General features: G+C 32.7%; 1 protein-coding gene across 1 annotated transcript in view; it reads right to left on the reverse strand.

Annotated features, from left to right (window-relative positions):
* KCNH7 (potassium voltage-gated channel subfamily H member 7) overlaps positions 1-12875 on the reverse strand; it is a 70204-nt gene that overhangs the window by 39134 nt on the left and 18195 nt on the right. Inside the window, exon 5 of the mRNA XM_042874403.1 lies at positions 3438-3863. Within this exon, the coding sequence (XP_042730337.1) occupies positions 3438-3863 (426 nt within the window). The remainder of the gene's footprint in view (positions 1-3437; positions 3864-12875) is intronic.

Below are 12875 nucleotides of genomic sequence, written 5' to 3' on the forward strand. Positions count from 1 at the left end.
GTCTGAGAAACCATGTATCCTTCCAAAAACTAGTCCTAAATTAAGCTTCAGTGTGCAAATGTTGCCATTAGGGAAAATTTTTTGTAAGTTAGATCACTAACTATAATTCCTCAGTGACAAGAATAAATTTTAGAAAAGCTAGCATTTGTTCTAGTAGTGTAATGGTGAAACCATTTTATTACTGATGTAGTCATATCCTGACAACTATGTAAGATTCAACATTTTCTTCAGGGTGAAATCAGCAGAATGGAGCTAGATAAGTTATTATAAAAATATATTATATATATAATTATAAATAAATTAATATTATAATCATTTATTTTGAATCTATATACCTAAAAATAAATAGAAATATTTAGCAGCATTTCACTTATACATGGACATTATCCGTGTGTGTTTTAAGGAGCTGTGCCACTGCAGCTATTAGTTATTCAAAATCTGAACCATATCTCTCTGATGAGCACCATGATTAAAAATAAAGTTTCAAAAGAATAGAAACCAAGAAGTCTATTTACCCTTTCTTTTTTTTTAATCTTCCCTAGTGTTGGACATATTACTTAATATTTAAAGCACACATACACAGAAAGGCAAACATTTACTACCAACCATAATCATTTTAATAGTCTTTTTAGACAGAAAAAAAATCATTTTAAATTAGTTCCTAAGTTCAGAAATTGGAAAGTAAACTGTCATAATCTGTTGCTTTCCGATGGATGACAAAGTATAGCTCAAATGGAAGCATTCAGATACTGCTGCATGTACTATTTGGATTATTGTCTTCTGCCCTTTCTAGACTCAGTTTGATATGAAGGTGTTTCAAAGCTGGGTGAGCACACACAGAGCTCTCTTAGGAGCTTATGTTGTTTAATAAAGAGAGAGTTCAATACAATTGTTCATAGGGGATCTTTTCTGAAGAATTTCCAGGTAACAAAAAATAGCTTTTTCATAAAAGAGATAACTCTCATGACTGAAAAAAAATCTATTAAATGAAAAAGGCTTCATTCTAACAGTTTCACATTTTCTTCCTCTCACTAAACTCTCAAAAGGGATTACTGTGGAAATGTTACAGTTAGCAGTATAAGAAGGAAAACTATAGTACGTAGCAGCTTAGCAAAAGTGACTGGCATGTTCAATATCATGAAGAGAGAATTCATTATGGCATGATTAACTGTTCATAATGTCTGTATTATGAATGTCTGTATTACTGGTTAGGTAAACAAACTTCTTCCTGATAACTGTTCAATTACTTATTACTTACCACTGTAATACGGAAAAACTCATTACATGGTCCAATAATTTATATCCCAGATTCCATGTTTTGATGTTTATGTACTGATTTGCAGGAATGCACTTATTTGTTATTAACTTTTGATTTTATCTTATGTTAAAAACTGTCCATTTAAACTTCAGCATTTAGCACTGTATGGCTAAAGATTTCTGTAGCAAGGGAGGTGTAGAGAATGATGCTCAGGGTGAAATCCAATGAGCACTCCTTCACTGAGTTTTGGAATTTGTCCCCACTGTAATTGATGTTGTTCCACATTTCTCTTCACTGAACATTATTTTTGGCCGCGATGAGTGCTTAGTGATCAGAAGAAGACAACTGTGCTTGCAAGGGACTGATATGGCCCAAGTACTGTCAAAATATTTGTCTTTTATGTGTGCATGTCATCAAAACTGCAGAAAAAAAAATCCTGAAAGACTGAGATCTACCACTCATAGTAAAAGCAAAAGGTAAACAAAATTTCCCTTGAATCTCTGAGCATTTTAGTCTCATATGTACAGAACAGTTCTCTTCTGGTAAGAGAATTATTAATGCATTCTCTGTTGGTTTTTTTTTTTTATTACTTTTTCCTCTTACTGCATTCGTTTAACAAAATTTACTTCCACTGCATGCTATTACACTATGTATCTCCAGATTACTCTGGAGAGCAATTTTACCTTGAATGTGTATGCTCATGTTTAAATCAGTAGGAATATCACTATTGATTGGACTGTTATTATTCAATTTCCATGTCTGCTGAATTAGATCATTTTATTCAGAAGTACAAGAAAACTTTTTCATTTTATAAATTTTGAGAAAATGAAGAAAAGCACAACTAATATTCATTGCACTTCTGATTTTTTTGTAGGACTTAAAAGATCTCACAGGACTCTATGTACTTCTACGTATGCACTAGTTGTTTTGCACTGACTCTTAAATATGTAGGTTCAAATGTCACTTGTGAGGATAGATAGTGCATGTTCAGAATTCAGTTCAAACTTCTGAGGCAGATATAAAAATACTTATTGTTTCAAATGGTTTTAATAAAAATGAATTTAAAAATTAAAAAGTTTTTGACTTATTTATATCATGACATAGAGGAATGCAATCAAATTTCATGATAAGATTGCTGATTAATTCAGTGGTTTAACTTTCCTCAGTTAATGAAATGTATACATGCTCAATAAACATTTTTCTCCCTTATATCAGTAATGTGCAAAACTGTTTCTTTAAGAAATGGATGTCTGCTCTTTGAAAAGAGACAGTCATATTTTGCTGGGTTTGCTGTTGTTTTTTTCCCTGTATTCTATACATCACAATAAGAAATAAACACAACTCTCTTCCCGTCAGTTCAGTTTTCATCAAAATATATGTTACAACTTTAGATCTTCTTAAACAAAAATACTTTGGAAGAAGGCAGAATTAGGTCAGGCTACCAGAATACAACGTATGCCTTACGTGCACCTTTAGGCAATTTTCAGATGCATATATTGAGCACTTTATTAACTCATTCTACAGATTGAATGAAGTCATTAGCCATATCAGACTGCCAGTCTGTTAGACTGTCATCTGGCAAGATTCACCCCAAATCTTCTTTTGGTAGTCCATGTTCTTGGTAAAATAAACAACAACCTGATGTTTTTGTAAATTGTTATCAAATAACACTTCATAGTACTTCACATAGTTTACACTTCATCTGATCTGTTTTACACAAACTAGACATCTGATCTAAAGATTTTGAATAGAGATCATTCATTTTACTGTGTTAATACCAACACAACATTTAGATTCTTTATGGATAGTTTTTACAAAGCAAGAACCAAATCAAAGGAACAGAAATTCTAAAATAAAAGCATTAGAACAAATCCTTCATACATTATATTTATTTCATTATTTGTAGTAGTAATACCAAATATGGATTAATTGAAAAACATTAGTTGAATTATTCAACTTTTTCTCCTGTGAATGAAATACATTGACAGGACAACGTTCCTTGACGCAGACAATATTCTGAACTACTTTACTAAGAATGATTTAATTTTATCTTTAGTTTAAAAGAAGGAACTACTAAAAAGCTTACTAAATGATTAGTAAACACATATTTTTGGATATACAGATTATTGTAGTAAAGTCAAAACTTCAGATTTAAGATTTCTCATTTACTAAAGCTTACCTCTTCAGAGCCAGAGCCAAAAATCAGCAGGTCAAAAGGTATTGCAGCAACCATGTCAATTAGGAACCAGCCTTTGAAGTAGTGAATTGCTATTTTTGCTGGGTCACTTACCACTTCTTCATTCTGGTTTACATATGTTGTTCTGAAGTTGATTAGAATGTCAATGATAAACATAATATCCACAATTAAGTCTACAACATTCAGTGGGCTGCAAGAATATCCGCACTCTCTTCTCTTCCGTTCCTCACTATCATTCAGAAGGAAGGCAGCAGAATAAGGGGTGAATATGGCGGTGTATATTACCAGCAACAAAATAAGCCAGTCCCAGACAGCTTTAAAAGGACTATAGTGCAATATAGTAAACTTGTTGATGCGAGGTGTTTGGAGTTTATACTCCGGTAGAACATCAGCCCCTAAGGACAGAACCTAGAACAAGAAATATACCATGTCAATAATTCATAACATCCACCACACCCAATAAATTAATTGACAATTTTACACAGTAGGCTGATTCTTGGTCCCTGCATCACCCACTAAGTGCTATACCAGGGCCATAAAATCTAAAATCTGCATAATTAAAGATGCCATCAAATTCCTTTATTCACCATGACCACGTTCACGGCCAGTAACACACTTTTCTTGCTGTGGTGTATTGTTTTCTCCCAAAGCAAGCCTATTACTGTTGGCTTAAATTCACTCCAAAAGAGCCCACACTCATTACAAAATTATTAGCAAACAAATAGAAGTTAACGATCTATGAGCGTCCTTGAGCTATCTCCACTTTCATGCATGGACGTTCTTATTCAGTCTAATAGTTATAGCACAGCTAGAAGTGTAACAAAGGTATTCCACAGAAGTATTGCCTTTTGCTTCACTTCAACTTTCATCATCAATGTCTAAAGCTTTTTATCATCCCTTTGCAAGTGTAGATTTGTTATCTGTTGTTATTTGTTTTCTAAGTTGGATTGCAATTTTATTTGGAAATTATGTTTGTACAGATTGCTTGATTTACTGGCTCCTGAAGTTGAAATGCTTGCTTTGTTGGAAAGAACAAGCACAGAGTGGGCACAAGATAAAACTAATTTCCTTTGGCTACTACTCCAGTCTGACTGAAGTCTGACATGAAGAAATAAAACCTTTAAGGATAAGAAGGTAAGCTATGAGGTTGTTGTTTTTTTGTTTGTTTGTTTTTCCTCTACTCAGTGCTTGGCCTACTTACACAGACTGTCAGCAATGATGCTAATTATTGCTTTCTGTGCTGAAAGAACTATCCTAATCCTATGGGACTCAAATCACCACTTAATTTTACACAGACCAATGAGCAAACATTTGACAGTGACAACCTTCAGTTACTATGCATTTGAGTAAGTGATAATTCAAGAAATTATATGCCCATTTTTCACCAGTTACTTCTACTTATTTCTTCTCCCCCAGCTAATTGAAAATGATGTTTACAAAAATCAGACCTTTCAAAAGTAACAAAAATGAATAAAAATGCTGAAATGAAATTATGACTGAAAGGAGAAATGCAGTGTCAGCAACACTTTCTGCTTTTATTTAGCAGTAAGTAGCTTGGGATTAGAGACTTCAATTTGCACAAGATTGAGGAATTTCATGCTCCTTGAACATAATCTTGTAAAATTATAAGGGTCAGCACATTCTTTCTATTTAGCTTTCCAATAGCAAGTGTTTTATAAACCTTAGATCCCATCCTTAGCAATCCCAGTGGCACTTATTCAGTGAAGTTCTACCCTGAAAATGTTGTGAGAATGCCAGGGTTAATAACAACTGTTCTCATTTTAGCTGTAAACAAAGAAATGATTAAGCCATTCAAAAGATTATACAGTATCTTCAAGAAGCCATTAAGTACCATGTTGAAGTGACGGTAGAGATTACTGTTTTTTTTTTAATCTTGTAACTAGAACTTGCACTTATGTAGCGGTATTTTGTTTTTCTTTTTTCTACACATTAAACACACTGGCAGACACCTACCTGAAAAGGAGGTATTGCTTAATCTCATAAGCAGACTTAATACTTTTAATACTTTTACATACCACCACCCTATATGTAGCAAGTTAGTTATAAAATTGATATGTGTCCTGCTGGGTTTTCAAATCACGAAGGAAACAAACTAGAGAAGAGCAATAAAGTTTACTTCTCTTGTAGTTTGAAAATTCTAGCTAGTTAGCTTCATTTCAAAGCACTGTATAATGTACATTGAACTTACTCTCCAGAAACTTGGCTCCTATTCTCATTCAAGTTATATTTCTAGACTGGTTTAGATTGAGGTAAATAGAAAAATGGAACACTAAAAAAATAGCAGGCAAAAAGAGGGAACAGAAATATAATAGTGATCACAACAGAAACTGATCCAACTTTTCCATTATGGTTTCTTCTTAGACACAACAGAAGAGGCTAAACGATGGTTGTGAATTTCATGTTCATAATGTGGTGTAGAACTTTGTTTCTACATTGCTTACTTACATGCAATGGAAAGTAAATACAAACACTCATTATGTAGTGACTTATTTACCGGATTGAGAGAAAAGATGGGATTTTCTCAAACAAAAAACTCAGTTACACATACGAAAAAGAGAAGACATTACGGGTTTCTTGTCATTTTCTGACTGAACATGAGATGAATTTGTCATTTTGCTTTTGTGTGACATCCTTGCGAGCACTGGATACTGGTGTTGGCCAATCTACACTGATCTTGCACTACATCGTGTTCAAAAGACCCTGTTTTGTATAGTGATTCTTGATGAAGTATCAAGGAGCCTAAATGGGTCAATGTGCAGTACAGCACACTGTCAATAACTGCTTTGTGCAGGGAAGCCTTGTTACAGGCTCTGCAGTATCATGTGAAGCAAGAATACTTCACACTTCTCAGGGAAACTCTTGATTTTTCTCTTTTAAATTTCCTAATAAAAGAGAATACGCAGGTAAAACATTAGGCAAAATATTAGATGATGTGAAAATTATAGTCTAGTCTCTGCCACTGACTTTCTGAATGATGTTAGGCAAGTTGACATTTAGCCTCTCTGACTTCTGACAGTGGAGAGAATATTTATCTACTAAACTGAAAACATCTTGAAAGAGATAATCAGCATAAATCGTTTACAGAAGTTATTATGTAGTGGCAATGATTTATAATTCTTCTAGATTTAGTTTATTCTTTTTATTTTTAATATTAATTTGCACTAATATTTGTTCTTCCCTCTTTTTAACTTTGATATTACAACCCAATGGAGATATTGCTCAGTTTATTTTTATTTTCTGTATGAAACATTCAGTTTTTATTATGTATTATGCAAACAGCACAGTGTCAAGAGACAGTGAGAAGCCAGCATTGCTCTGTATCACACAGAAGAGAATTGTCTTCTGAGACACTTTCAATCTGAACTTAAAGAATGCAAATGCTGACAGTAAAAACCAAAGAACTAGAAACTAAATAAAGGCACATAATACAGATTTAATAAATCATAACAGAAGTAATAAATAATAATCCATTACAAATTGTTAAAGAAATGCTTCTGTCAAACCATTCTGCAGAAATGCAGTGAGGTTTCCTAGGTATCAAAGCATCACCTGTGAGGAAGCATAATGAAGTGTTATCATACGACTTTTCAAACAACTGTAGCACTACATAAAGACCATGAATGTGGAAACCAGGAAGGATGCCTGATGCTTTCAAGACAAACTGAAATCTGTGGGCATAATTTGACAGCATAGGCCAGAAGCTATATGAATTTTATTCAGAAAGCATTGGACCTTTAGCACTTTCGTTAAGAAATCACAGTATTTTTGTGCTGTGCATTTCCAAACTGACAGCAGAGACATGATTGCAGTACACTTGCACAAGCAATATAGAGCACATCTGCAGACTAGGTAAAACCTCTCATCACAGAGCTAATACACATCTGGAAAATATGATCAGAGGGGGCAATGTTTCCAGGTAACAAAATAAAAGATACACAGGGGAACAAAAATACAAGAAAATTGAAGTTATAAAATAGAGGTATACAGAGATATATGTGGAAGGTTGATGAGCACAAAGCTTAATATATTAGCTTTTCAGAAAGATAATTTCCTATGTCTAGGGACAAATTATGTCTGAAATGAACTGTTAAATTTACATATTTAACATTATATAGATCTATTCAGTACTAGATACTGTTATGTTACTGTTACTTTTGCCACAGATAAAGTGAAATTTCACTAACAAGGTTATATCTTATGTAGCACCTCTTATTTTAACAAACTTCATAGTCCTACATTACTTGAAAACTTTAATATGTTTAATATTTATCCCTCTGATAAAATACCATTCATGAAACTATGGAAGATAGTATCAGTCCACGCTGATATGAAATAAAATGTTAAAATAGTTTATTTCTAGGAAACACAATATAAAATGAAAATATATATGTATTTTGCCAATAACTCACTGAACTCAGTCCATTGTGAGGCATACAGCTCTGACCAAAGAATGGACAATGTTCCTGCATCTTTAAATCAGGGAATCTGTAGCAAATCTATCAAATGTTAAGTTCAAGTATGCTGAGATTTTAATATTATTATTCTACAAAAAAACTGAAGACACTTCAAAATTCTCCACTGTAGGAAGCATATTAAAGATATAAAATATCTTATATCTTGGTATAGCCAACATGTAACATTTACACAAAAATGTAAAAAACCTGATAATAGAACCAAAATAATTCTATTATTTGCACTATCTTTGCTACTTAAAAATAAGGGAAAGAACTAAGAAAAATTTGGGACTTTTCAGATCTTCTAATCCAAACACAGCAATTCAAGGTTGAAATAGAAAGCCAAAATAACACACTCACTATCTGAGTGTAACGAGATAACTGCAGTAATGGAATATTAAACACTCTTTCTTAAAGAACAAATAAAGAGGTATCATAAGAAAATTAATATTTTTCTTATTATTATAGAAGGCTCCTACAGGTTATTTGATCAAATAAATCTCAATGTCCTATAAGTAATTTCACAGAAAATGGAAATCTGTTCGGATTAAACAATATTTTAGCGGTTTGTGACTATAAAATTTAGTAGCATCTCCTAAGTTCAAGTAAAGCTACTCTTCCTGTTTGCTCTCTGATGCAGTTCAGAATGAATGTTACCACTGTAATCCAAAAACTCCAACCTTAAGTACAATCCCCTTCCTTTAACATATAGCTTTGAGCTCATGTTTATATGAGCACACTTTACACGAACTCATTTTCCAGAAAATTGGAAAACAAAACAAAGAAATAAGAAAAAATAATGGAGCATATACAAACAAAGCCAATAAAGCCCCAATTAAAAAAACACTTTTATCATGACCATGAACCTTAAATTTGAATGACATTACAGTTCAAAAAATAAAGCAGTATTATTTCAGCTCTAGAAGAGGATATGATTATGCATTGGATATTTTATCAGGTTTGTGGAACTCTCTTCTTTTAATGTAACCTCAGCTGGATCTCAGTTCTCTTGTGTAACAGTTCTACTGAAGCTACTAAGCTACAACTAGCAAGGACATTTTTACTCTTTTCTTCCCTATTCATAATATTATCATGAGATTTCTACAAATTGGACATCATGAAGAGATCTTTGAATCTAAGAAGACCTAAAAATAAATGTTACACAAGCATTATTGAGTAAAGGGAAATTAAATCAACATGTGCTTGCTGATGACAGGCATCATCTAATTCCCCACAAGATTGTTACAGTCTTTCATATTTCAGTTTTCTGAATGATTGTCTCCCTTGATGCTGACATGAACAACTAATAAGATTATGCCATTACTGAAAGAAATTTGAAGAGCTTTTCATTTGAAGTGAAATCCAGCTTTATATTCTACTTTCCCACATCCGTATTAAAAGACATTTTAGTATATTCTTCAAGGATATCTATTAAAGAACATCTTAATCAAGAAACACTGATAATGGGAAATGTTAATTTTCTTCCTATTTTAATGGAACTTAAATTTAAGTGAACTTGTCTCTTTCAAATGTTTTAAAATCTTATAGCATGGTACTTAGGATATAATGTTGATATTTACCATTCTCTATGAGACAGTTTGAAGCATACCTGTGAGGTATTATCATAGAATGTTTAATGGCCTCATATTTTTAAAGTTAAGCTTTTGTTAAGCAATATCTGGTTCACTGTGAAAATACGGGTTGTCCTTGCTTACCCTATGATTCCCATTTGAGAACTTCAGTTACAAGAGGTAATAAATCTTCCTAATTTAAACAATGGACTCAATGTTGGTAGGTTTTTTTTTTTTGCCATTAGAAATAGCACAACAGTTTTGTTTTGTTTTTAGACTACGCCCACACATTCTGCAAAAGTAAGCGTAATTTTCGGTAGGCATTGAAATGCCAAATTAATGTCTGAAAAAACTCAAAGCTTATTTAAGTTTTGAGATATTTTGTTTCAGAAGTCAGATTGTTTTTAAATGCTACTAAATTAAGCCATTTGAGTTAACAAAAGGCAGACTTTTTCTGAAAAGTTTTTTGGATATTCAGTAAATCAATATGTGGCTGGATTTGCAGTTTCAGAGACAATGAGATAATAGGAAAGAAGTAAAAATGGGTAAGTTTTGATGGTCCTTGGAATCTATCTGATCTGGTGTTAGAAATTTTCATAATAAATTCCAAGCAATTTCAGAGAAGTTGAAATTTAATACTGCTTATTATTGTTAAAATTTAAGAAAAGGAAAAATTTTAACTGAATTATAATTCTAATTACCATAAGATTGCTATTTTGATTTTGGAAAATTAAAAAAGAATAGCAACTGACATCATCATAGACAGCTCTTGAGCACCTGCAAGTGTAATACTGTCGCTTTCACCATTCAATTTTCACCAATTAAATTGTTCTGTCTGCCTTAGGTAGTTTAGTTCAGTTACATATTTATAACATTTCCAATTACAAGTGTAGGTGAATATTTTCTGCCTACATAGGAATTTGCTGCCTGCACCTGCCTTCTGGTTCTCTAATTCCTCTAATTTTTCCAGCACTTTTATGTTTGCAACATATGCAGCTGTAGCTGCAAGCCTTATCAAATGGAAGCCTACTTCAAAATATACATATTTCAATAGATGAGTTCCTCCAAGCAGGAAGTGCTTTTCCAATCCTTGCTAAGAATGCTTTCAGGAAACAACACTGAACAAGTAACAGAATGCCAAAACGGTTTTACATGGTTCTTCACCAATGATTCAAAGGTTCAATGTCAATGACATTGCAATAACCACTTGCATTTGAGCTAAATTTGGAAGATTTTTAAGATGTTTTTGAAGAATGAAACAAATATATAGATTAGGATGCATAATTATAAAGGGGGGTTGATACATACCAATGCGCAGGAGCTACAGAAAAGCTTTCACAACATCTTTGTGTATCCAAAAATTGTATTTTACAGTTTTTAGAAGTATGAAATGATCTCTCTATACAGCTTTCTCCTCTGCTTTTCACATTTTTTACATAAGACTGTCATTAAAATCTATTTCATTATACTTATGAGCATGGTGTTTAGATTTTTAAATAATATTTTATGGCATGTCATCTAAAATACGTGATAAAACAGATCAAATTTAAGATCTGATCCCATGCCTGAAGCCCACATCCATGCAATGTATGTATCCACTACTGACATGACTTAGCTGTGTACAGCAACTGGATTGGTGCCTTGCGATTACAGCACCTGTACTGGAAAACTGCCAGGTCCTCACTAGTGCTTATTTTATAGAGATGTACTGGTATCCACAAAGACTGACATCCCTAGAACATAATTGCAGGTCTGAGATATCAGCTGATACAGCCATGCAACACAAAGAGAGAGGCCATGTCATTATCAAGTAAGTTGACTATTATGTGAAGAGAATCTCCAAACTGTTCTGACTCTTAAAGATTCACAAAAGATTCCCCTAAAAATGTGTTCCAGTTAGTCTCTATTTGACAAGGTAGCATTCTTCCTGATAAGTACTTTCAAATCCTACTGGAAATTTGAGAGAACTGGGACATCTTGGGAGTACTGAGCGTTTGATGGAATTAATATACTTGTAGATGTTGCTGACAAAGAAAACTACTTCACTGAACTTGAACATATATAATAATTTAGAAAACTCACTACCTTTAACTTATCATTTTCTCATAAATATAGATATTAAAAGAGAGGAAGTATTTTTATAGTTCATTTTCTATCCATTATTTTCCATGAAAAATTAAGAAATGGCTTTAAGATATTAAACTTCAGAGGCTCTTCCTGCCACTCAGTATTCAATTACCGGGTGGGTAGTGCATCATCAGTGCAACACAGAAATATATAGATTTTGAGTATGCTTTACTGATACTTAAATAATTGTGATTTGCAGATTACAAAAGGAGTTACTGGCAGCTATTTTTTACAAACATTGATGCCTGAATATGTATTAAAAGTTGTGTAAGGCTCTTCATGAATTCTCCAAGAGGTGAAGTAGTATTATTACAGAAGATAGAAAATACACCACTTCAAAATGCTAAAGAGTTTGTGAGCTATTCATTGCTCTTTTGGCAAAATATCCAGCAAGTTGTGAACAAGCATTTATATGTCTGAACAAGACAACATTAGGGGTCATATATTTTAAAAAGGCTTAAATTATTACTGTGATTTTTAGACACCTAAAATATATTTTCTCCTGTTAGCTCATGGTATGACATTGAAACAAAGCAGATTTTGTGCCTGTGCTTTATCGTCTCTCAATATATTTCAGAAAAAAAAATGTACCTTTATATGGTTGCCAAACATTTCAATTCAGTTAAAAAAGAAGACAAATGCTGTAAGAGAATATCTGAAGTGCATGTAATAAAGATGAAGCAGGTACAAGCTCTACTTTTGTTCTGTGATCCCAGTATTGGTTAACATAACATTTAGGATCAGGGTATAAAGGGAGAAAAGGTCTCTATTCTTAGATGCATATTTAAATTTAATCTTCATTTTTATGCTAAATTATTTGGTCCACAATCAAAAAATAAGCAAACTTCAGTTTCTAGAAAATTCACATTTAGTAATTAGATCTTCTACTGTTTAAAAAGTTAAAAGGTTAAAAAGTTGACCTCAACTGAAACTGAACTGGTGGCTTGGGAAAAGCTTCATTCAGAAATTCAGTCTTTCTCCCTCATGACTCTCTGGTATTTATGATGAATGAACAAATGCCAGCATCACTCATTTTAAGAAGATATTTTGTCTTACCATTCTGCCTAAGTCTCAATTTTCACAACATTTCTAGTTTTTTAGTACATTATACCAAATTTTGTCAAGAAATTCCCTACCAAAATGTAGTTGGCCATGAGAAATAGAATGTGACCATACAAATCATATCTTGGTTGCAAAACCAACCCATAAAAGAACAATCCCAATTTCTAGAGCAATCCATTTAATTC

Source organism: Lagopus leucura, unplaced genomic scaffold, assembly GCF_019238085.1.
Source record: "Lagopus leucura isolate 7727_CA_CO unplaced genomic scaffold, USGS_WTPT01 Super-Scaffold_100012, whole genome shotgun sequence".
In the NCBI taxonomy this organism is placed as follows: domain Eukaryota; kingdom Metazoa; phylum Chordata; class Aves; order Galliformes; family Phasianidae; genus Lagopus; species Lagopus leucura.